Source organism: Diadema antillarum, unplaced genomic scaffold (assembly GCF_040938485.1).
Source record: "Diadema antillarum isolate AM-2024a unplaced genomic scaffold, OU_Dant_1.0 seq00002441_RagTag, whole genome shotgun sequence".
In the NCBI taxonomy this organism is placed as follows: domain Eukaryota; kingdom Metazoa; phylum Echinodermata; class Echinoidea; order Diadematoida; family Diadematidae; genus Diadema; species Diadema antillarum.
This window is the reverse complement of record NW_027273048.1, coordinates 151,529-176,671: the sequence shown is the minus strand read 5'-3', so window position 1 is coordinate 176,671 and position 25,143 is coordinate 151,529. Positions and strand designations below refer to the sequence as shown.

The following is a 25,143-nucleotide window of genomic DNA, read 5'->3' as shown; positions in this document are numbered from 1 at the left end:
ATTTGTAGATATCCTATCAAAGCACATGAACCTTACTGAATATCTTGATATTTAATGTTGTTGTTAAAACAACAACAACATTTAGGCAAGTCTGAGCTTGTACAACGGATAGTGTTAATCAAAGTACAAGATATCGGTCGCACATATATGATGAACAGAATGCGCAAGTTGCTTGGGGCATTAAAAAGTTGTACAGTCGTACATATCCTGCTTCATTTCGAAAGAAAATTCTTACTTCCAGCTTCTGATCTTTCTTATCATCCTTGGTCTTCTTGTCATCCGATGTCTTCACTGCACTCTTGGCCCGGGAGGCTGCTGACTTCTGGCGTTCCCGCGGCGATGAATTGGCCATCATCGGAGATGCTGGGGTCTGAACCTGGTAAGGTTTGAAGTAAGATTTGTCCTTTAACTGCTTTTCTAATTTGAGTATACGAGTATGATTGATCTTAAGATTGAGTGAAAGAAAAAAACAGCAATTTGTAATGACAAATGGAAAACAAAGCCATACACATACTTGGTGAAGCAGGATTCACCTCCCAAAGTATTCACTTGTTTTGACTTTGGAATAGATGATGGAGCACAGCCATTACTCTAATAGTGGCCTCTATAGAAACATAGTTCTCCTTGATTTGGGATACTCTTGTGCACATATCAGATATCAATTCAAAGTTTTATGAAAGCATGGCAAAGCAAAGGGCAGATTCTTTGCTTCAAAATACAAAATGAAGTACAGAACAAATTTTATCAGAAGAAGGATAGTAACTCCAATGAGGAGATTGCTGTTTATCAATGCAGCAATCTTACTTTATCAGTACTGCTATGCCAAGCTTGTTCTCCCCTTACAAATCTTGAATGCTATACCCATATCTGCTCTTTGGAAACATCAATGAGATAACTATAGTAACCTTTGATTACAACAATATCAAGTATACTGTATTTTAAGGCATCATCAAAGAATACTAGTGGTAGGTCTATTTCTTCATTCAACGAAGTATTTATCGGTGAGTTTTTGTTTTTTAAAAAAAGACAGGTTTAATTGCAAGCAAAGTCACAAACACTTGATGATGATTACATGACAAAGAAAGTGATGCAACAAAATGATAACAAATTTTCTGCTTGTGACAAAACATCTGCTGAGATCTCTTACTTCAACGTCCTCCATTCTGCTGCTATAAGTGTCCCTTATCATGGGTTTCAAATCCCTCTGTTTTAAACAAATTAACCACTTGTTGGAGTATAACTATTCCTTCAAAGGAGACCAAAATTAGTCAAATTTTCCTGACCATATCGGGAATGTTTGCCGCTGCTTCTTTCTTGCGAGCTTCCTCCTCAGCCTTCAGCTTGGCTTCCTTCTCCTTGGCGAGCTCTTCCTCCGTCTTCTCCGGCGCATTCTCGTCCACCTCGAAGATCTCCCCCATGTTGGAGGTCCCTGGCCTCGACGTGATGCCTCGCGAGAGTGATGAGTTTGGTCTCTTCCTGCACAATGAATATCGTTACGGACAAATAGACAAAAATCGGTTTGTTCATTTCAAATTTTGTGACTAGATTTTCTGTATAACTGATTCAGTTTTGAGAGATGTGAAAAATAAGCATGAACACTCAATATTCTGTCTCTTTTTTGTTTGTTTTTTTTTTTCACGAAAGTTGACTTACAGGGCCTTACACAGAGACTCCAACCCTAAGCACTTTCTGATCTGGAGATTCTCCCGCCCGAAACCCCTAGCAAACGGGAGACTCCAATTTGATGTGCGCGAGGCGCATATCACGAGCGCAAAGTTCCTTGCGGCCGGGGTCCATGGCCCGCTTGGGCCCTGGAAGCTCTAATAATTAGGGTTCTTGATGCTCTCTCGTGCTATCTAAGGCTTATTTTTCAACATACGAAGACAAAAAGTAAGAAATCATTTCAAACGGGAGACACAGAGCCAGGGCGGGAGAAATTAAATCTCAAGCGGGAGAACGGGAGATTTTGCAAAAATGGGCTTTCGGCGGGAGATCTCCCGTCGAAAGCAGGAGAGTTGGAGTCTCTGCTTACAGGGTATGTTGTCTAATATTTTCATGAAATGTTCAGTCTCAAGTATCTCTTCAACAGCAGGACAAGTAGCTTAATGAGGATTATTCACAGCAAGTTTTGAACAAGCATATGTTGAGGTATGTACATCTCTACCATTATGTAGTAAGCAGTGCTACAAAATTCACTTTTTCCTGATATGAACACTTTATGCAAGATACATTTAGAGGCATGTATCCTTAATCACGAAAATTGATGAGAATTGGCACAGATTGGAAATCATGCCAAACTCGCTCCCTTCAAAATATAACCAGATAAGATATACAGATACATATTATGTAAGGTAACATGAACAATTCCATTCCACACTGTTTTACTACTGTACTCACGTTTCCGTAGGGATGGGTACCGGGCTGACTTTGTAATTGACATAGAGTGACGTCATCTCTACAAATTGCTCTGGCTTCTTCACTTCGGGCTCTGATATGAGGGAAATGTGAGAGAAGGATGTATAGACAGTGCACATGGTATATTACTCCACTGGTATCCACTATTGATGACTCAACTTATGGTTAGACCATGTATTCTACAGAAATGGTACTTTTAGATTAGAACAAATATGACACATCTAGAACACATAAAATAAGCCTCAACGTTATATCTGTCTAATGTCAGTTTGCAAGGCACATGTCATCTCTTCAAAATATGAAAAAGTCAAGGAAGTTTCATCCAAGCTAAATATTTGATATCATAAAAGTATGTTTGTTAAAACCAAGTTAGTTATAACTTACTTCCCCATTTGATGTTTACAAATGAGAGCAACTTTCTTTTGACTTCTCTTTTTATATCTTGTTTCTTTTACAAACTATTTTCCCATGGCTTACTTTTATGGCAAATAATGAAAAATGCACATTTTCTAAATCTATATTTTTATTGCAAATATGATTGTGTAACATTTAAAAGACATCATGTCAATGCACAGGGTGCCTAAAATTTTGTTACAGACCCTTGCAACTGTATTCAAATAGTTTGTATCAGTTATTTTCCTTCTCTCTAATTGCTATTACACAAACATAGACAGTGTTAGCTGTGTAGTCCCTTTGCTCTTACCTGACGGTTCATCCGTAGGGGACGGTTTCTTCTTCTTGGGCCTGATGAGCTTCCAGGCGGGGATCTTTGGGGGAGGGGGAGGGGCGACCAGAGGGCAAGACCTGGTCTGAGTGAGCATTAGTGGGTGGGGGTAGACGTGCGACAGACCGTTTTGCCGCAGTCTCTCGGATGCATCGGCCTGGCAGGAAGACAACAGAGAGGGAGACAATAATACGTGTAGTTTTTTTCTGTTTCATGTTTTTTTTTTCCCCCTTGATCACTCCACCTGTTGGTAGGTTGAGTTTTTCTAGGGTTTTAAGAGCTATTGCTGTTTGACAAATACTGGGTATACTGTACTCTAGCCAGTAGTCAATGAATGCTCGCAGTGAATGACACAAAGTGGTGAACTAGATAGGACGTTTGCATTCTGTGTTGATAGGTTCACCTGACTAGATACTAAAAAAAAAAAAAAAAAAATCCATTTGTGGCTGAATAATGTACCCTTTATGTACATTGTATCACAGTATGCCATACACCTTTCTACACTTCGTCTGAAGGGTTTCCAGTCTTATGGGCTTGAAAAGTTCAAAGCTAATACAAAATACATTTTTTTTTACAAGATATTCTACAACATTGTATGTCATTTCCCACTCAATACTTGGGCCCTTAATCAACAAGATAATGAAGCTCAAGCCATTTTAAAAACCTGGGAATCTCTTTAATCACCAATCCTCATTAAAAGAAGAAATACAAATTCTGCCTGAATACAGTACTACAAGGCAATAGAAAGCATCTTGTTTATTTTCTTCATGTGGTGTGCAAAATTGCTGTAGAACGTACCATCTCTCCGAGTACAGATATTCTGACGGGGACCTTTGGGGGATGCACATAGCTGACAAAGAGGGTGACTTGGGGGCTCTCAGGAACCATGGGCGTCGGCTGCTCTTTGTCTGTGGGGCCAGAGAAAGCCATGAGTGTTTAAAATAGGAGGATTAATGTGGACTAATGTGCAAGAATAGTGTTGCTATATCACAAGTAGCTCCCTTATGAGTAACACTGCTAAATTTTCCTCAACTTGAAAATGGTGTTCATACACAACACAGTCCCATATAACGTTTTTGATTGGGGGCTAGTTTTTTATGATTTGCTGTTTTAATCTTTAATCTGCAGCATGCATATTGAAATTTGCAGTGACTACTAGTATACAAGTTCCCAAGATGCATTTTATATCTCCTAAATCTTAATACACATCTCACATCAGTATACAGAAAGCTCTACAATTGTAATGGGTCTTTGGAAATAAGGCATGCTGTACAATGAATAGTATATCACATCCCATTCATTAGCTAAAAACAAAAGTCTGCAATGGAATGCACAAGAATTATCTTGATAATGTGTTCTACGGTTTTGAGACACAAATGAAATTTGTCACTTATCCTAAACTCATATACTACAAATGTTTACTGCAAACCATACTACTAAACATGCATTCAATTCATTCCATGCATGATAAAAGCTACGAATCATATACATCTACAGCACACAATCACTGGCTGCACTGTGCAAAGAATGGGGGAAACAAAACAACGATCAACCATCAGAAAATAGCTTGGTGAAATGAATTGTCCCTGACATGGCTGAAGGTAGATGATCACCAATAAAGAGCCAGTCTTTCCAAACATGGTGCAAGAGAGAATATAGTGATGTGATACTGCTTGATATCACAAAACAATTGAAATTTCAAGCAAAATGACAACCATGATTTGGACTTTGGAAAATACTACAACTCTTTGACTTTACTAAGCTTATTACTACATATAGCTTGTGATAATGCTTCAGTGCTTGTACAGTAGCACCACAGGAACTATGAGCTGGCTATTGTTCTAAAACATAGCACAGTAATGATATCAACAAAACAACATGCAATTTATTTTCAGTTGAGTTGCAAAGATATATTTGGGAATTCCTGTTACGAATTGTGTATATATATAGCTGTATCACTGATCTCTACGTAAGTACACAAGCAGCTGAAAAATTTCAACTGGAATCGAATGTTACAGGTGAGCATATGCTTCAATGCACATATTTTCGCTGCAGCCAATCCTATTCTAACCAGCATGCCTTAGTCATGGTTTTTGAACATATCCCGGCGGGCAGATGATGATCAATTCAATGTGGCCAACCATCTCTCCCAAACTACCGGGTTTTAAATTGTGATATGGTTTATCACTGCTCCTATGAATACACAAAGAACCCAACATCAGCCAACACATCACACGGCATCTGTCAGTCCCCCAAAATCTACCACATCTGATGTGTTCACCCTATACGGTGTGAAGACCAGACACCACGTAGTCAACACAAAACTCCCCTACACCAAAACATGGACACCAATGCACTGTGCAGGATGATATTCTTTTCACTCGATGAGGTTATCAAACGTAAACCCAATACAGGATGTCAATTATTTTAAACATTTGAATGACATGATGTCAACCTACTGATACATTTTTTGTTTGAACAGCCTATCATTCAGGGTCACCACAAATTTTGGTATACAATGGTAGCATGGACAACGACGGCTTATCCCTTAGAACAGCTCCGATAACTGCTGAAATGTGTAATAATATGAATCAGCTTCCTATAATGTTCTGCTACTTACAATGTATCATTGCTGTTATTATTCATTTTCTTTCTTTTTTTGGAGGGGGATCTGCTTTTTGAAGGTAAAAGGAGCACTCAAAGGAATTAAAGAGCATACATGTATAACAAAGTAAATACCATGGTAACAGAGGATCTATAGAGACACATAATTTACTTTGACCTAGTGGATGCACAATTACATATCTATCAATATTATGAACAGCCAGTAGCGTTTCACGCTCAACACTCAAGCATTCCTAGTTGGGTAGCCATTGGAGAGACATGGGCATTATATTCTTGCATTGTTGATGTTGTTGGTGGAAATTGTGATGAAGACCCATTAAAAGGGAGGCAAGTCCCGGATTGGCGCTCCTTAAATTGACTGTTTGAGCATTTCTACATCATATATTTTCATCTTTAAAAAAAGTGTTTCTACATCATATATTTTCATCTTAAAAAAAAAAAAAGAAGATGAAAAGTTAGAATCAAGACAGAAACTTTGAAGGGGGAGGAGATGGTATACCAGTATACCATCTTTCCTTAAAAGGAACAAAGACATTGAACCAAAAACACATGCAAACAGTGCAATGAAGTACAGATTGTATCATGCAAATCCATGCCACAGTGAAAGAAGACAGAACTTAGTAAATATCCATGCTGCCAAATCACAAAATAGGCAATCTTCCCCATTTCTCCAGACTTATCAAACAGTTATCTATTTCTACTTACCACCCCCTGAAGAAAAGCACCAAAGAAACCAAATGACCCAAAAATGAAAATTCAAAATGCCTTGTCTTTCAGTTTGAAGTGTATACATTAATTTGTATTCGGGAATACACACAGATATGTTGTCTTTTGGCAATTCTGTTCTAAAAAATGTTGTAAATCAAAATGATTCATAAATCATTAAATGTTTGAGGTACTCAATATGACATTTCATGAATATCCCATGATATGCAGAAATGTAACTCCGCTTCCTGCGTCACACTGATGTACGTGAATAGCAATACAAAATACTTTCCTTTTTTTTTCGTCAATATCTTTTTAACACAATCAGATTTCACATTCTCCCTCCTCACAAGAATCTTGCACATATGTTTCTACAACTACAATGTGTTCAAATTGACCTGGATGTTCAAGCCTTCAATTATCAATATCATGTCAAGACGATGGTTATTTTCAGCACTCATAAGAAGGAGGAAAAAAAAGTGATGTGTTGCATGTATGAACGCGTATTAGACCTGAACAAATCATTCCTAGTGGCTAAGATTTTGGAAGGGCAGAATTAGTTCTCCTAAACCCGGCGCCCTCCCCAAGTCCGAGACGGTCCAAGATAGCCAAGTTCATGAGTTACAAGACGTCACATTGTGTGATGCAGTAAAAAAAGCCCTTGAATGAATTCCAAACATGGAGAGAAATAGGAAAGAGACTGAGCCAATTCAAACAGGTGCCATCATGCAACATGCAAAGTGGAAGCAAGCACTGAGTAACAGACCTAGGAGGGTTACTTGCTCCTTATCGGGTGTGCCTGTGCAGGTTTAAAGTGCAGGAACAAATGACAACAAAAGTAACAAGGCAATATCAAGGTGACCAAAATAGAAAAAACAAAAAACAAAAAACAAAAACAAGATCAACCAATCATGCAGAGGGTGTTGATTGAAAGCATCATACACAACACCACAATGGGAACTTCACTGTAGTTAATACACATGCAGCATATGTGCTGTAAAGGTCAAAGCCTCCGTTATGTGCTGTAAAGGTCAAAGCCTCCGTAAAAGAATATAAATACTGGGAATAGGGTTATCAGGTGCACTGCTTTAGCAATTGACATCTAGAGATATCTAGCATAAAAACAAGAAACAGAGAGAACTGCCGTCAATACAGCACAGCTTAAAATGACATCTACTGAAGATGTCATTTTGGCAGCTTTCATATTGATAACAAGGCAAGATTTTATCATTGCCTTTCCAAATCACTGTATCTTGTACCATTATTCCTTCCAAAGCACTGGGCACGGCATTGAAACATTTTGGAAAGGTTGCCCCAAAAGACAGCACAATTCTGTCCTGCATGGTCAACACCCAAAACAGTTTATAATGCAACCAAGATCACTCACTACAGGAAATACAAGACTTCATAAGCTTGTTTGTCCAGGTAGGAACATAATATGAATCCACTGATTACAATGGTCTTTGCTAGAACAGTGCTGGTAGAACCTACCCTTTCATACCATGCAGGAGAATCATAGAGTCATACAATGTAGTTATACTTTGCTCAAAGTTTGGTGCTATATTTCAAGTATTAAGTTTTGGGCTTTTCTTGTTATAAAACTCAAAAAATTTTATCCTCTACTTGTGACTCCATTATATCTATTCCTAAAGTCATCTGGTGAATAACCACTTATGCCCTTATCACGCTTTATCATACACATATTCCATCTTATATTCCTGGAAATATTGCTTGAAACATTACAGTTTTGCCTTTGACCTTCTACCCATTACCATTAACAATAAATATACCTCATCACTCATATTTATCAAATCTAATTGCAGCATGGCTGTTCAAAAATGCACTAACCTCACCATGTTGCTTAAAGTTGTTCTTACCAGTATTTAGGATGGTAAAGGGAAAAAAAGAATGATAAGATACTGTGCAGCTTGGACAGACAACCGGACTATCCAAAGGTAAATGATAATTGAATACATATGTCTTATATCTTCCTGAGCCTAAGACTGTAAACTACATGAAAAGCTGAGATGAAGTGGGCAATTCTACCATTCTTATGTCAGCTGTATAAATCAAGACAGCCAGACAGGAATGAAGAATGGCATTGCATAAAAGCAGATGAATTGCTAGTTTGTGATATTGAAGAAAAAAAATAAGTAAATATACAATCAAACAGCTGAATATGTGCAGAACTAATGAAAAGAAGGCATATTTGATTATGTCAGGCAATTGTCACTGAGATGATACTTAATTATGGCTGGAGGTATGTCAGTGGGCTTTTGAGGGTTGAGGTCAACCTGTTGGTTCCGGTGACTGAAAGAATGCATCGCTGCTAGCCTGCAGAGCACAGACTTTTTCACATTGTTCACTTTGGGAGAACACATGAATATATCCATTTCAAGAAACTGGTCACGACAGCACAGCCAACACTACACAACAAAGGGGTCTTATATTTCATCACAAGAGGTTGCAGTGAGCTTTACAATTGATACACTGTCATAAATTACATGTCACAATGTATAATGCACTCGGGTAAAAAAAGGGGTAAAGAGACATTCTAAACAACAACAAAATTTGTTACAACATATGATTATCATAAATCAAATGTGTTTTATACCCACTACATTACATCCAACCCGCCTCCCAAAAGACTGTGAATTTCAATATATGTAAAGTCAGTATGAGAAAGAGTTCATTTAATGATGATGAATGGTATTTAAGAAGCATTACAGGTCCCTTTAGATCTCTACTGACAGTATCGTCAGCACAGGCATGCTGCAAAGAATGGTCACTTGACTATCATGAAATTATGATAGGAGTCAATTCTGTTCAGTATGAATTAGAAAAACATACAAATAATGCCGTAATTCATCAGGTTCCTTCTTTGCTTTTGAGCCAGACTAGCTCTGCTCTTCACACAAACGACAACAATAAACATGTAGACTCAGAAATATGCTAATATCAACGACAGGAGACAGGCCTCTCAAATCGTGTGCATAATGTGCATATCATACTAACTCTCAAACAGAGACATACACTGCATGTCACAGAGGGATGTGAGATATGGGGGGGAAAAAAAGAAGAAAACATGACGTGGTTTAAACTTACGTTTGTCTTTGTCGTCTTTCTTGTCCTTTTTGTCCTTCTTTCCCTCCTTGTCATCCTTGTGACCAACCCTGGAGTCCTTGTCGCCCTTCTCGGCTGCAAGTTGGAATATTTAGTGAAAACCTGTCAATCTCTCAAACACGCTAGATCACATCCTATGCACTGTAAAGTACAGATGATTTCATTCCAAGATCCCAGCACGCAGCTCTTCAGAAATCGGTTCATGTTGCCATTAGCTACAATACTATTTATCTCCACAGTCTGTCAAACAGAAGGTATCAGCAGCATTACCAACCAGTTTGGTGACATCCAAGTAATATAAAATGCTACTGAAGCTATTCCACACGTCTTGCTGAGATTACAAATTTAAATTCTTCATATATTCATTTACGAAAGCTGTGGAAAAACATGTTCCTTTGTAAATGTGAATGATTTCGCAGTGTGATCGTCATTCAAACTGTGAAACCTGTTCTGACCGGGCATCAAAGTCAGAAACTGCCAATGCTTTTGTGGGTGACACGACATTTGCTCTTGCGACAAGTGAATTGCCAAGGGCTTATTTTCTCCAAGGACTTACAGTTAGGGTTTGGGTTGTGAATAAGGGTTTTAGGTTTATTTTGAATTGAGTATTAGGATTAGGGTGAAGGTTATGTTTTTGTGTAGGTTTTATGTTGGGCTTGGTGTGCAAAGTGTATATCATGGGAGCAATTGTCATAGGAGCAAATGTCACGAAACCACTTTTATGAAGAGCAATGGCAAAATAGCACAGTGATGCTGCTGCTGCTGAAAAGGGGTCATAAAGTTAGCTAGACATGAACACTCCAGAATGTGTCGACCAGTTCTCACCCATCATTGTTTATCTATGAGTGTTTACAATTGCACAGAGATGTGCTGGTGAAAAATGGCTACAAAGTTAGCACGACATGGACATTCTGGAATGCGCTGACCAGTTTGGGACACAACTCACATCGGCCATCCTTGTCCTTGCCGATCTTGCCGTCCTTGTTGGACTCCCGGGTGACCACGGACATCTCGTCCCCCATCTTCTCCTTCTTGGGGGCCTCCTCGGGAGGTTCCTCCGGGGGCAGCTCTGGGTCGGGGAGCTTGAACTCTGGCAGGAGCTTCTTCAGCAGGTCCCAGACCTTGTCCAGGTGCCCGTACCTTCGAAACAAGAACAGCAACAATGATGATTCATCCAGTGTGACAAAATGATAATGATATGCATGAAAAAGAAGTGTTTAGTGCACAGACTATTTCCTGGCCTATATTTTATAAAATGAGGAGACCTTGTGGCTTAGTGGTTATGACCACAGACTCACAATCAGGAGGTCCCTGGTTCAAGTCTGCATGCAGACGCAGTTGTGCCCCTAAACAAGCACTTTTTCCTGATAGCCTTAGTCATCAGTCCTAAGGTAGCTTGCTCATAAGCATTTCACTGCTTCCATAGCAGCTAAGTCACAAAGTCCCAAACTAACACAAGGGTGTCTTTGCATGGTATTTTCTTTTTTCTTTTTTGGTAATTTCCCAATTTCCTTCAGAATATTTCCTGCACATAAACATCAACACATGGACACAAGAAAGTGTGACAATTTAAAACATATATAATATCATTACTTGAAAAGTCCACTCATTTACTTTACTGCAGTATAATAGTTCATTTTAATGTAAGAGCATTTACACATATTACTTACTTCTGTAGATCCCTTCTCCTTGGACACCCCTTACTTTATCAGATGTTATATTAATTTACTTATTTAAGTTACTTGATTATAATTGAAGTCAATACATATCAATTCTGTATGAACAATCATAATACAAAATAGAAAGAAACAGTCATAGCAGAGTATTGTGACATGTGAACAAATTATAAGAACATGTACTTTGAAACCATTTCAAAGAAAGTGAAAGTTGAATGGATTAAAAAACAAAAATATCATATACAACAATGTAAGCAAGCCCAAGATTGGTGATCAGGTGTTATAACTGTTGATGGTGTGTCAAAACATGTTGGTATGACTGTAAAGCTCAGAAAACATCACAAAACCTTCAAGGGAGGGAAAATGGAACATTTGCATATTTCTTCATAGTTTGAACAAAACTGTAAGTTTACAGGTACATAAACCAGGGTATTTATTGGAGATCACAATCTGTCAACAGGTAAAAATTGACAAACCATGTGTACAATCATTGAAAAAATAGAAACATTAAAGTACAAATAATATGAAAGATAAACATGCCAAACATGGTAAGAGGAGATAACTGTGTTAAAAACTAATAAACGCATCCATTCAGAACTCAAAACAATCTCAAAACCAATTTTAGTATTTACACGAACAACAATGAAAATGGTGAAGAGCTTTGTTAATATTTTCAAAAAGTGCATGAAATCTACAAAGGCAAATCTGATAACAGAGCAATGTGAACTATAGTAACAACATGCTGGGAAATTTAAGCCATGCGAGGTGTGAAATCAACATCCTCATTCTGGCTGTAGAATGGGACGGGCCCTACTCTATCTCATCCTTCTCCATGGCGACATTCAGCGCTGCATCGTCAAAGGGCGGAGCTTCTTCTGCCTCCTCCATTTCATCCGCCCCACCTCCCATTCTGCCGTTTTGCTCCGCACTAATATCTTCCGACCCCGCCAGGACATCTGTCTGACTGCCTGTGGGTGGCGGTAGCTTATCTACGTCTAAGTCTAGACGGCTTGCAAGGAGACTATTCTTGCGCACTTCCTGCACCACGCATGCCTTCTTGCCTACACCACAGGACATGAGGTGACTGAGACAAACACATGACAGCATGACAGATGCTGTGAAGTCATTTTTGTTTGGTGAGAGTACTATCATTTGGTAACATGGAAATGAAGTACTATTACCTAAAGTTTGTTTTTCATGAATTAAGCAAATTTCTTCTCTTATGACCAACACGACTTCGCCAATAGAGCTATGATTAGCCAATCCATTGACATGTTCTTCTGTGTATGGCTGTCCTGATCATTCTCGATGCTTTGAAAGTGAAAAACTTTTTTTAGTATGAGACATGACTGACATCACTACAAAAATGAGTTTTGAAATTCTTTGAAGTTTAACAATGCATGTAGAGACACATTTTCCCTCTTTTTTTCTTTTTTTCTTGGGGGCCGTTTGAACAAGTGTTTTTCACATTCAGAATTTCATCAGAAACTTGGATGAAGAAAGAATAGTTTTCTGTATAAAGAAAGTATGTCTAGGTTCTCATTCTCATGAAAATTACTTGTATTTAGGGGTCGTTCACAATTATCAACATTTTCACAAGTGTATAAACCATACACTTTTCAAGACCCCCCTTCCCCCCATTAAAGTGTAGGAAGAAAAATATTGATTTTTTTTTAAATGCATTATTTTCACTGTGTTCAGTTCTTGCTTGGTCTGCCTTTTTCCAGTTTGTGTTGACATTTTTCGAAATTGGAAAGCGTACGCCGGGTGTTGACCCCCTCCCCCCAGCATACAGTTTGTACGCTTGTGAAAATGTTGATAATTGTGAACGGCCCCTTACTCTGACATAATCTTTGAACAATATATGCGAATATTTTGGTAAATCATTTTTTTCCCACACAGTTTGATCATAGGATTGCATATGACATCACATGTATGTATGGAAACAAACAGCACTAATTTACATAAATCCATATGAATACGATCCTTTATGCGTACTAATAATTACGCAGACTAATAATCTTGAACACAGTGAGTCATCACAAAGTCTTTGCATACCTTCAATAAAATGAAAAAGGATGGAGAGAAAGGGAATGTTGATGGTACTTACTGCAGCGGGATGGTCTCTGGCAGCCAGCCAGTGAGGGCCTGTATCACCGTCACGTCCCCAAACTCACAGCTGCTGCTACCAGTGGAGTAGCTGCAAAGGGAGTAAAGCAAAGGCAAGGCTCATGCCACATGGTGTATCAAATAAACTAAACCGTCTAGTAAAGTCCAACATTCTGATGAATCCGTTTCCTTCTCATCGTACAAAATGCATAATACATATCAAGGCTATATTGTGTTCGTTGTCAAGGTTTTTACCAAGTTTGTAACTCAAATCTACTTAGTACACTTCCTGCTTTATCAACTGACTTGATTTTGACTTCGTATCAGGAAACTTTGGAGGGCAATATCTGCCATTTCTGTGATTATAACAATACAACACTATTGGAAAATCTAATAAAAGCCAATTTCTGAGCAAGCTGTGTCAACTTATGACTCATATTTGGTTGAAACTTGTTTTCCATCATCAACTGATAAAGAGCACCTCTAGCTCTTGCTTTCCTCAGATTCTCTGATAGTGTTGATGAGGAATGACAGTCAGCAAAGTGGCATCATGGGATGCAAGAGTTCAATAATCCTGTGCATTTCTAGAAAAGCTACCCTTGGCAAAGAAACCTGGTAATCTCCAAGTGAGAGCTGAGCTCTCTAAACATCAAAGCCTTATGATGATATTTTGGAGATTACAGAGAAGCATACTGTAAAACCAGAAACATTCACCGCATAACACTTTGGCAAATTGGAGTTGGCAACCTTTTTTGCAGCAAGAAGATTTCACAAATTGCCAATCATGATTGTGTACAGCATTGTACAAGTATTCAATGAATAACGTAGACAAGAACTTTTGCATGCATTTTACTTTTGCAGATCTTGGCTCTTTGCGAAATTTGCGGAAGTTTCAGGCACCTGAAAATTTCTGGTTTGACAGCACTCATCTCTTAATGAGGTGGAGAACCTGTGCATCACAGGATCAAGACACTCACTCTAGGGAGAAGACTTTGATGAGGGCCTTGGTGAGAAGCATGGGCCACAGCTCATGGGTCAGCCGGGAGCAAGGCAGCAGCATCTTGCCATTGTCATCGAAGGGGATGGTGTCGTCCACCGTCACCTTGCGCCAGGTTCCCTGAAACATCATGGATGTGAAGGGTTTGTTTTACTTTTGTATGCCTTCCCTGACCTTTGTCTGAAGTTGCCATCAAAGAGGCAAGTGCTGTAGATTTAGCTTGCACTCTCTATAGATCATGGCAAGAGGTAGCAGTTATTTTATATCTTATGTAATTGGGGCAGACCATTTCACCAAGCTATGCACCCTGTGCATTTTTGTTGTTCCAAAATAAAGCTGTAATCCCTCTACTTTCCTTCATTGTTAATATAGGTTTTGTACAGTAATATTTTTCTGGTAATGCTATCATTCCAAGATAAGTGAAACCAATTTCCATTGGTGACCCTCCAAACTTTTGACAAAGAGAGTTATCAGTGTTTACCCTTTAAAACAATTGCTTCTCATAAAGGGCTTCTGCCATCAGAATAAGATAGGTGAAATGGGGCTGAATCTCTTTCGTGGATCAGTCATAAGAATAAAATCCTTCCCAGAATTCCATCTGCTTACAGATGACATGTTAAATTTATCATCTTAACTTTACACTAGAAAGTTAGAAATTATCTTGCTAAGCAGACACAACATCAGTAGGAGGTACTACCTTTTGAAAAAGTGTTTTACAACAGCTTGCTTTCAAGTGTGTCAGTATGATATTTGATCTCCTGAAAGTTGTCCATTCACTCCTACTAGCTCTATTTCATGTGCAGTCGATATTCTTTGTGATGATTTATTCCATTTGATCATAATTCCTATGCATTTCAATTTCCTTACTAGAATAATGACTGATACATACTCCCGAGAGCATTTAGCAACACGATATCCTCCTTTGGATGTTGAATGATTTATCCATCTATCAATCTATCTATGTATCATTTATCTATCCATCTATTTATCTATCTATCAATCTATCTATCTATCTATCATCCATCTATCATTTTTTTTTCCAACAGCCCTTCCTACTTCCAACTCACCATCCAGTAGATCCTGATGATGTACTTTCCATGGGGGTTGTAGAGTGGCAGGTGGGGGCTCTTCCCAACCTTGCACAGGGCATAGATGTGGTCCCACGGCCGCCAGGGGTGCATCTTACCCCCAGCGATGGTCACGCCCTCGTGGGGCTCACAAATGGGCGTGGCAGTGGCATGCCACAGACTGGTGAGCTGACTGGTTATCCAGCGTAGAGTCTGCATAGAAAATGATAAATGAATATCCATTACTCATTTCTCACTGATATTTACAGACATGCAAAGGCTGCATTTTCAAATGACACAAGGAGTCTCTTTCACAAATAGCCCTTTCCCCATGACCAATCTGAAGACACACATTATCAGCAAATAAAAGTCTTAAATTTACTACACAGTAGAATGACAAAAACCTCAAAGATATGCAGTTATTTTGCATGTAAATAATCTTTTTTTTTCTTATCAAATTGTGAGGAACAAGTGATAAAACATGTGAGAAAAAAAATGCAGACATTCAGACATGCTGCCTATGTCCAAAATTAGCTTACATATCCACATATTTCACAGATTCTGCTAACATCAAAACCTAAAATTAGAAATCTGGAAGCTCTGATTTTGCCTACCTCACAGCAATCTAGGTGTTCATTGTTGGTCAAGAGGTCAATGTCCTTGGTGCTTTCTGCATCGTACACCACAGGAGTCTTGTCGGTGATGAAGTCTTGTGGTCGCTTCCAGTGATCAACTCGCTGCCGCAGAGGGGGTGGAAGGTCAATGCGCCCCTCTGGGTCATCAAAGAAATGTTGCTATACGAAAGAAACGAATGTGTCAAGACCTTTCACTATTTTCAAAATTCACACATGCAGCATATCTATGACACAATGCAACAGGAAAAATATGTACAGGATTCAGGAACAGAAAAGGGAGCACTTAATGTACCTTCACCCTTTGAATGTGCCAAGGCACTTAGCGTATACTTGCCAAGCTTTTTTATTGGCATTCAGTAATCCTACAAAACTTGATCTAGTAGTAAAGTTAGCATGTTCATTCAGGTGTAACAAATGCAATGGTGCATTAACATGAAAATAAAAATATTACGTTGAAGTTTCTTTATATCTTCTGAATATACTCAATGTAGTACATTACTGTATATTTGTTTCTCCCATACAATTGTCCTCCATGTATTTCAACAAACACTCCCATGTATTAGATGCAAGAGTGAAAATAATAATTTTCATTTTTCTGGCACAATGAGGGAACACTTGACTTACATATTTCTGAAGGCTGGAGGAATGCTAATACCCTTATATGTCAGCAACAAGTCAAAAGGATGTATACTTTTCACCCCCCCCCCCAAAAAAAAAAAGAAATTTGTGAAATTCTTCTTTCATCTACATAATTGTCCTTCTGTGGCATCAAAAATTGTTGTAGTCTTATTTGGCAAAAAACGGCACATGAATTTAACCAAAACTTTAAGAATCTATAACTTTCGAACAAATCATCTGATTCTACTCAAACTACATGTATGCTCTAACGAAATATGTTTACATTCACTGAATATACACATATATTTGAGGTAAAAGGCACACACCCCCCCCCCCCCCCCCCCCCATTTCCCAAGTTCACACTCACCATGCTGCTGGGGCTCTTGCCCTTCTCCTTCTCCTTGGTTTTGTGTGGAGTATCCTGGATAAAAATTTACCAAAAAAAAAGGATTTACACAATTGATTTCCATGTAATAGCGCCAAGAGTGTAGTTTCACAGGATACTCTTATGTAATCCCATTTGAATATGATGCATATCTTTCCATCACCTTGTCTACATTGCAAATGTTTCACTTACATCCAAATAACAGAGAAATTCATTTCAACTGAAGATATGTTGTCTTCATTACATACTTTTCATCAATCTACATGAGCAATGCCATCTGAAGTTGAATGCTGTAGTGATTTTTAGATACAAATAGCAATTTGTAGAACCCAAGTACAATACATCTTCCCACAACATACACTGAAGGACTATATTACTACACAGGCAACTACAATGATCAATCATTTACAATATACCACTCTAAACAAAGGTTTAACATATAATTGAAAGAGGCTATAATATTCTCTCATCTTCAATGTACTTGTTGTATATGACCATTTTCAAACCATGGTGTTATAGTAGTCCAATGGCAAGGATAGCCCCTCTTCAAGAGCTACGCTGGCTCAGGGGCTGCAGTCTTACCCATTTTTCTGCATTGACGTCTGCATCATTCCACTCGGGCCAAATGACAACCTTTTGTTTTCTACCCTCCTGAGATCCAATCACGCTGGCAGCAATTGAAGCAGCTCTGCAATACAGAGAAGACATAACCAAAACATACAAATGTAGTGAAAGCACCATCACCTTGCTGAATGGAAAATTGATTGCTCATCTGTAGCACCACACCTTCCATTTCCGAATGTATCTTTCTTTCATATTTCTTATATAAATTAATACTTTCGATAAGACTCTAAAGATTGTTTTGCCTTATGATATCTCAAGTTATTAAATATGCCCTGTATGAGAGATTCAATTGCACTAAAGGCTATAATATTGCTGTTTTGATATAACACATTTTGTATTTGAGTATGGCAATCATCCTTTGATAGCAATCATTCAATGTAGAAAGCATTGTCCTCATTTGCATGATACTCTTCAATGTACAAAGCATTGCCTGCTTCTTATATCCTCATTTGTAAGGTACTCTTGAGCCCTTCCTTTCTGAAGCTGTTATCTATAGATGTTTGTTAATGGGGAATGCAAATATTACAGTATACCATGTGCTCGTAAGGGAATGGATGACTTTAAAGGGATAGTACAGTATTGGTGGAGATGAGAATTGGGCTTTAAACTTTTTTCGAGATACCAAGAAAACACTTATGATATAGTACAGAGCATACCGTTTTAAGAGGAAATCAAAGTTTATTTGATGAGAATCGGGTTTGGAATGACTGAAACATCCAAAAACAAAGTAAAACAAAGCGATCGTAATAATGTGTGGGTCCCACACTTTATTAAAATCGCTCTTCTTTGGATATCTCAGCCATTTTGAAATCAATTTTCATCAAATAAACGTTGAATTCCTCATAGAATTACATGCTCTGTCATATTTCATAAGAGGTTTCTCATTATCTCACCCAAAAATGTTAGAAACCTGAAATTAGGTCTCAACCAAAACTATACGATCCCTTTAAAGGCAGTCAGGGAAAAAAAGAAATCTATCTTCAAACTAAAGTGCATCAAAACAAGACAGACATTCTGTGATATTCCCTGCCAGTATGATCATACATTATCTATTCCATGTAAGTATACAGTGGTAAGTTTGATCAACACAAAGAGACAGACAGAGAGAAAAAAAAAGAGGAATGAGATCTTTTTAAAAAATATTTTCCAGTGAGCTAGAAACCAAAGTCTCCTGCCCGAAGCAAGCCAGTGTGCATATACGAGGCAGAAAATTCTCCATAATAAGTGTTCTATATATATGGGTACCATTTGAGAGCTTTGCATGGTACAATGTATTTTCAAAACTAAGGTAACATGGTTTAGGTTATGTGTTTCAATATCATCAGCATGGGCACGGAGAACCTATATTGTAAAATAAATATTGGTAGCATGCTGCCTCCAGATCCAAAGGACCGAGGTTGATTCCCGAGTCTCACAGAGAAATGTTGTGTGTACTGCAACAATTCATACCATCCCCTCTATTAAAGTAGCTTGTCTTGCAAGACCAAAGGTGAAAACGCTGTCCATCGGAGAGGACATTAAATGGAGGTCCCGTGTGTTCCCTCGAGTAGAACATAAAATGGAGGTCTCATGTGCACGTGTGTGAGAGAGTCACCATTCATACATGTAAAAGACCCCGCTTCATTCATTCATCGGTGAGAGCTAGGTGCTAACCTGGTGAAATGGCCACCCATGCACCTAGGCCTACCCTCACAAAAACAGTGCGTTTAATATCTTCAAGCATGAAGCTAGCCCAGCCAAAATGCCATGCAACACTTGCGTAACAAGTTACAGCAACAGGGCTGTGCACAGCATAGTTAGCATGAAGCTTATCCTGGGCGGGTCGCTCCTTGTACCCAGTTATACTTCGCGTTGGGCCGGTCGCAGTTAGCATGAAGCCTGCACTTAAACAGAAGAAAACTTTGATGTTTTGTTGAATTATTCCCCCCCCCCCCCCATATCATCACTGGAATTGTAAACTTGATGCATTGATGATGGATAACAATAACATTACAAAGTGTGAAGATCACTGCAGCATGTCACGTTAGAGTTAACTTTCAACAATGAAACAGAACCACATGTTAGAAATTTTAGTCTGGCTAATTCACTCTTGTTTTGGAGTTGACTCTTGTTGATGAGAGAGCTGGACCACCACTGGAAAAAAAAAGAAGAATCAAACCCACACTGGATAACATTAACTACAAAGACGGGACTCTCAACATGTCACCAAAGTTTAATAGTCAGTACAGGTCGCATTACAGAGCAAAGAGCATTACGAATCGTTTGTTGACATTACGGTTCGCCGTCTATGTCGGTCTATGCTATGCGATTTCGACGGTTTATACAGAGGACTCGTGTACTTCTACGGTACAATTGTCAACCCGTTCGCACTGGCCACTCGTCAGTGCTGCGAGCTGCGGCGATTGTTTGCATGCTAACTTACTCTTGCTTTGAAGCCGAATTTACTCTATTCGAAGATTTCTTTTCCTTGGCCTGTTTAGAAGCCATCTTCCCGATTGCATGCGTTTAGGATTCTTTGACGCATGGGTGAAAGTTACAGCATCGAAATGCAAATCTTCTACGACGCTGGCTTGGTTGCCGAGAAGGCCGACATTTTCGTTGATGGTTGTCAAGAACTTCGGGTCATACTTTTTAGACGGGAGTTCACTGCGCAAGCGCAGAAGGGAGTAAGCGCATCCTAGCCGCTGCATGGTACATGGTGTATGCTTACAAAAGAGCTGCAGAAATTATGATTCAATTTACACCCATAAAGATTATCTACAGTGCGTGGGGAAAATATGAGAGCGGACAAATAAAAAGTAGCAAAAACAACAACAACAGTGCACCCGTTACATGCACTACTAGCACTAAGTAGATTCTTTTGGTAAAGGTTTTTCGAAAGAGAAGCTAAACGTGAAGATATTAAAAGCAAAGTTACTGCGTCAATCCGAATGTCAATCCGAACTCCGAATGTGTTATGGTGTATATATGATTATGCGTGGATGGGGGTTGAGTGGGGAGGATGTTTTGAGGGTTGATTATTTTCATTATTTCAGCATTGATTATCCAATATATCCTAGAAACGACAGTCAGATAATCTTTGTCTTTTGTTCAAAATCGAAATCAAACAACTGCTTTATAAATTTAATGTGGTCTCCCTGGTTTTTCAATTCTATCAAAGATCACAGATTACGTGAAAAATATCACTCAACAAGGCATCATTATAACATATTGGTTTTATCATCATTTTGCAAAATTATACTGTATTGTATATCGTCATTTATGTATCCAATGTATGTCATGTTGCTAAACACTTTACACGCCAGACAAACACTGCTCTCACATGTGATATGTGTGTATCTATATAACGCAAAATTGCAAGTTTTTATACATATAAGGCCCTATTTGTCGTGTTTAAAAATGCGTCTAATACATTAAAAAATAAAGTGCAAGAGCGGCTGATAACTTACAACTGAGAAGAATAAATTGATGAATGAATGAATGAATATTGGCCTTCTTATTCATTGTGAAGATATCCAATGCCATTCATAAGGGGGGGGGGTATGATAGGGGCTAAATGATCTCGAATTACTAACTTTGCAGTCATAGTACATTGCAATTCGTGGTTTACTGTTTTGAGTGAGCGAATGTCTTTCGCTCAGTGGTCGTATATCGATCTTAACTGAAAAAAAAAATAATGTAATAGATAACTGTGAACTAATTTACTCCGCGCTCAGTATAATTTGTCCAAGTATTTGAGCGACATTTCTCTTTTCTATTCTCAAATATGATAATCAGACCCGGTATTGTTCACGGTACTGAGTCTGAATTCACGACAAACGGCAAATTCTTCCCTTGAATATTCATTTCATTTGTTGATTTTAGAATATAATATATATATGCTTAGTTAGAACTCTGTGGGTTCATAATTTCTTTATTCTTAGATATTTCTCTATTCCTCTGTAATAGTTCGGTCTATCTTGAAGTCTTTTCAAGATCCCAATGATCCGGTTGCCATTGTGACAAACTGTTAATTGCTTGTATCTACAGTTACACGGTTTCTTACAGTCAAACCTGTCTATATAGCGGCCACTCAGAGGAGACAAAAGAGGCGGCATGGCCGCCGTAGACAGGTGGTCGCTATTGACAGGGTCTTTTCTCTTGGGGGTTGTTTTAAGAGGCCGTATACGGCAGGTGGCCGTATAAGGCATGGTTTCATTTTACTTTCAAACTTCACAATGACACAACTGTATTTGACACTTGCTATAGATATATACCTTCCATTGTATACCATCCATGAATCAATATGATACACTTCCATTATCGTTATTGAGTTCACATTGACTATCTGGTACTGATTGAGATAAACAAAGCAAGGCATCCATGGAATCTAAACTTTCAGGTGGAAGAAAACGGCTGCATATTTGTTCGTTTGTGTCGTTTACAGACAAAAAAAAAAATGGAGAGAGAGGCTTCCCGATATGTATGCAAATTCAATATACATTTCCTCACAAAAGAAATGCACGGTGTGGGTGATGACAAAAAGCATTAACAAATCCGGCAACCACGAACACCTTACAGACTTTACCAGCTGACACTATTATAGCCAGACGTGTATCATAGATAAAGTAAGTATGTCATAACCGTTCAGATCTGTTCGTCGTACACAAATATTGTAAGGATTAGGTCTTTAAGGTGATATAAAAGCTACCAAGTCGATCCCCTCCCCTCCCCCCCCCCCCCAAAAAAAAAACAACGACAACAACAACGAAATGGGACATTATCACGACACACCGCGGCAATGTCTTGTTGAGTTCTCAAGCGTATTTTTTAAAGTAAATGTTTATGTGCACAGGTAAGAGTCTCATGGAAAGCCACATGACAAATTATTAGGTATGAGAGGATTAATGGATTATGATCAGCAGTGGCGGATCCAGGCGGGGGCACACCGGGGCGCGCCCCTTTATTTTTTGTTAAAACAAAAAAGAAATACAATAATAATAGAAAAATGGGGGGGGGGGACGTCCACCCCCTCCTTTAATTGCACGCCCCTTCCCCCTTTAATTTTGTAATGGCGTCCCTTTGACCGAATTCCTGGATCCGCTCCTGTGCATGGTTAGCCTTATAAACGTCGAAAGTTTCGAATTTTTTGACATATCGTTGGAAGAAATTGCATGGAAAAGACTCTTAATGAAGGGAAAGTTGATGGCAAAAGGAGGGACTTGAACTAGATAATATTATACACAGGAATTTGTAGTTGCATCCTATCGGGGGAGTGAACAGATTATATAGGAAGTTTGGGGTAAGCTCCTCTAAACTATAGAGGTGCATGTTTGTGCCAACTGAAATGATAGCGATGACGGTTGCGTGTATATAGATCAACGATGATAATAATCATCATCCTATAAAATTTGCATAACGACAGTTGGAACTTCAGAACTTATTAGTTTATGTCTGATTTCAACTTTGACTATTTGTTTAAGTCGACCTTAAACTGCACGTTAAGTTTCTCTTCCTCTTCCAATGCGTTATAAAAAATCGCATAAGTGAATAAGTTGGAATCCTTGGGTATTATCAAGGGTGATATCTCTGGATCACTTGAAAATCGAAAGAAAATCCAATAGACTATTTTCAAGATGCACTCTCACAAGAAAAGGAAAGATTAGAATATTCAGGGTGTATAAGAAGTGTTGTATATTCCTCTACTATAAAAGGGAGCCAACTTTCTAAACGGATGGTAGGAGTGGGTGTGTTAGTGTGTGGGTTACGTCTTTTTGAGATCAAATCAGGCAGTACTCGATGGGCCCTGAAACCATGCAGGCTGACACTCACTCTTCGCGATCCTCCAGCTCACTAAATGCAGCAAATCTCCGCAGATCCGAGGAGACGCCGTGTCCGGCTGCGATGGTTCCTCGTCGCAAGTCGCTCAGGCCGTGACTCCCCCCTTGCAACGGTAGTCTGGTCAGACGACCTTGACCGCCACCGACCGCGACTGTCATTCGTCGGTCACCGGACAGTCGCTTGGCTTCCAGACCTTTTCGCGCCTTAAAGGAATGCGAGAACTCGCCGAGCTCTCCAGCGGCAAAGTCGTCGTCATCGAAAAAGATTATCGGGCGTGCGAGGATTTTGTCCGTGAACTTCGCCGCCCTGTCATACACCTCGTCGAGGGTGACGGGAAGTTCAGGGTATTCGACGTGACGTCGGTAGGAGCCGTTGGCGCTCTGATGAACGACCGGGTGGTCGACGGCGGCCAGATGACTGCCGCCGACTGTTCGTGGTCCGTTTGGATTCGGAGAACGCGACATGAGTCGTCTGTCTCTTCCTTTTGACGACATGGCGCGAATGCCTTTTGCACTTGGTTAGAACTGATTACTTCCGATAAAAAAAAATCTTATATACGTGAGCACTTTTCGTCTGCGATGTCAAATTGTACTGCACTGAAGTAGGTACATCACTATTTACTGTGGCAACGCGAAACCCTTGCTCCCTACAATCACTGCATTGCTATAAATTTTGTTTTAATTGTCTTTAAGATTGTTTCTTTCACAGGACACTAATCTTGTCTGCTTGTAGCTTATCACTTTGCAGAGCAAGAGGGGTGTAATCCCAGGAGCTGTGTACATGATGTGATATAGAAATATTTATGATATCTCTCCGATCATGGGCGATATTTTCATGTATGTTTGCTCATCACTAAGCCAACACTCGATTTTTAGCGTTTGTTTTCTCACCTACGTGCGCTGGTTCATAAAGGCAGCATGTTTGCGCTGATAACAATTATCAGTTTTAACGACACGGTCAGAGAGCAACTGCGTCGATATTCTATTCTCTGTCCTTCATGATAGAAATAAAAAGAGGGTCTGCACACCTATATTTCTCCGTTCGATCCCACTGCCGATTTGTCCTGCTTGCGGCCACGCAGTCATCTCAAAGAAGATTAAAATATCATGACAAATGTGGTAATTAATTGAGCAAGCTTCTGACTCCCAATATAAAATGAACGTTATTAATCCTCACTGGTTATTAGCAATGATGTTGTCATGCAGACGCCGTTATCGCACTGCTGTAGGGCGAGTAGACTGAGCTAGCACTTGTCAAAGTGACTTGCCACCGGCACAATGGCATGACCACTTTGCAGACGATTTTGTTGATGATCAGCTCACGTGGATAAAATCGCATCAATTAGTTACAGTGCATGCAGGTGACACCAACGTGAACGTTGATTCTTGGAGCATGAAGGCAAAACAAATACACAAAATTTCCTTTGAAAATATCACGGATCACTCGAGGTAGATTATATGGACCAATCAGCGTGATGATTTTTTTTTCTTCTTTTTAATACGAAGCATGTAACTCTTTAAAAAGCACACGAAATGTAATCCTCATAAATTCCACCGTATGAGAGACTTCCACGGTTCGGCAGGTGCAATGGTCACTTCAGACATGTCACCTCCAGGCGAA

At 39.1% G+C, this 25,143-nt stretch overlaps 1 protein-coding gene across 1 annotated transcript in view; it reads right to left on the bottom strand.

Moving 5' to 3' along the window:
- LOC139714806 (androglobin-like) overlaps window positions 1–24,017 on the bottom strand; it is a 76,918-nt gene extending 52,901 nt beyond the window's left edge. Inside the window, 15 exon segments of the mRNA XM_071626461.1 lie at window positions 236–376; window positions 1,284–1,476; window positions 2,398–2,488; window positions 3,119–3,296; window positions 3,938–4,047; window positions 7,236–7,268; window positions 9,560–9,667; window positions 10,539–10,732; window positions 13,379–13,468; window positions 14,355–14,494; window positions 15,442–15,654; window positions 16,056–16,235; window positions 17,062–17,115; window positions 17,662–17,767; window positions 23,509–24,017. Coding sequence (XP_071482562.1) covers window positions 236–376; window positions 1,284–1,476; window positions 2,398–2,488; window positions 3,119–3,296; window positions 3,938–4,047; window positions 7,236–7,268; window positions 9,560–9,667; window positions 10,539–10,732; window positions 13,379–13,468; window positions 14,355–14,494; window positions 15,442–15,654; window positions 16,056–16,235; window positions 17,062–17,115; window positions 17,662–17,767; window positions 23,509–24,017 — 2,340 coding nt within the window.
- Between the last annotated feature and the right edge of the window lie 1,126 nt (window positions 24,018–25,143).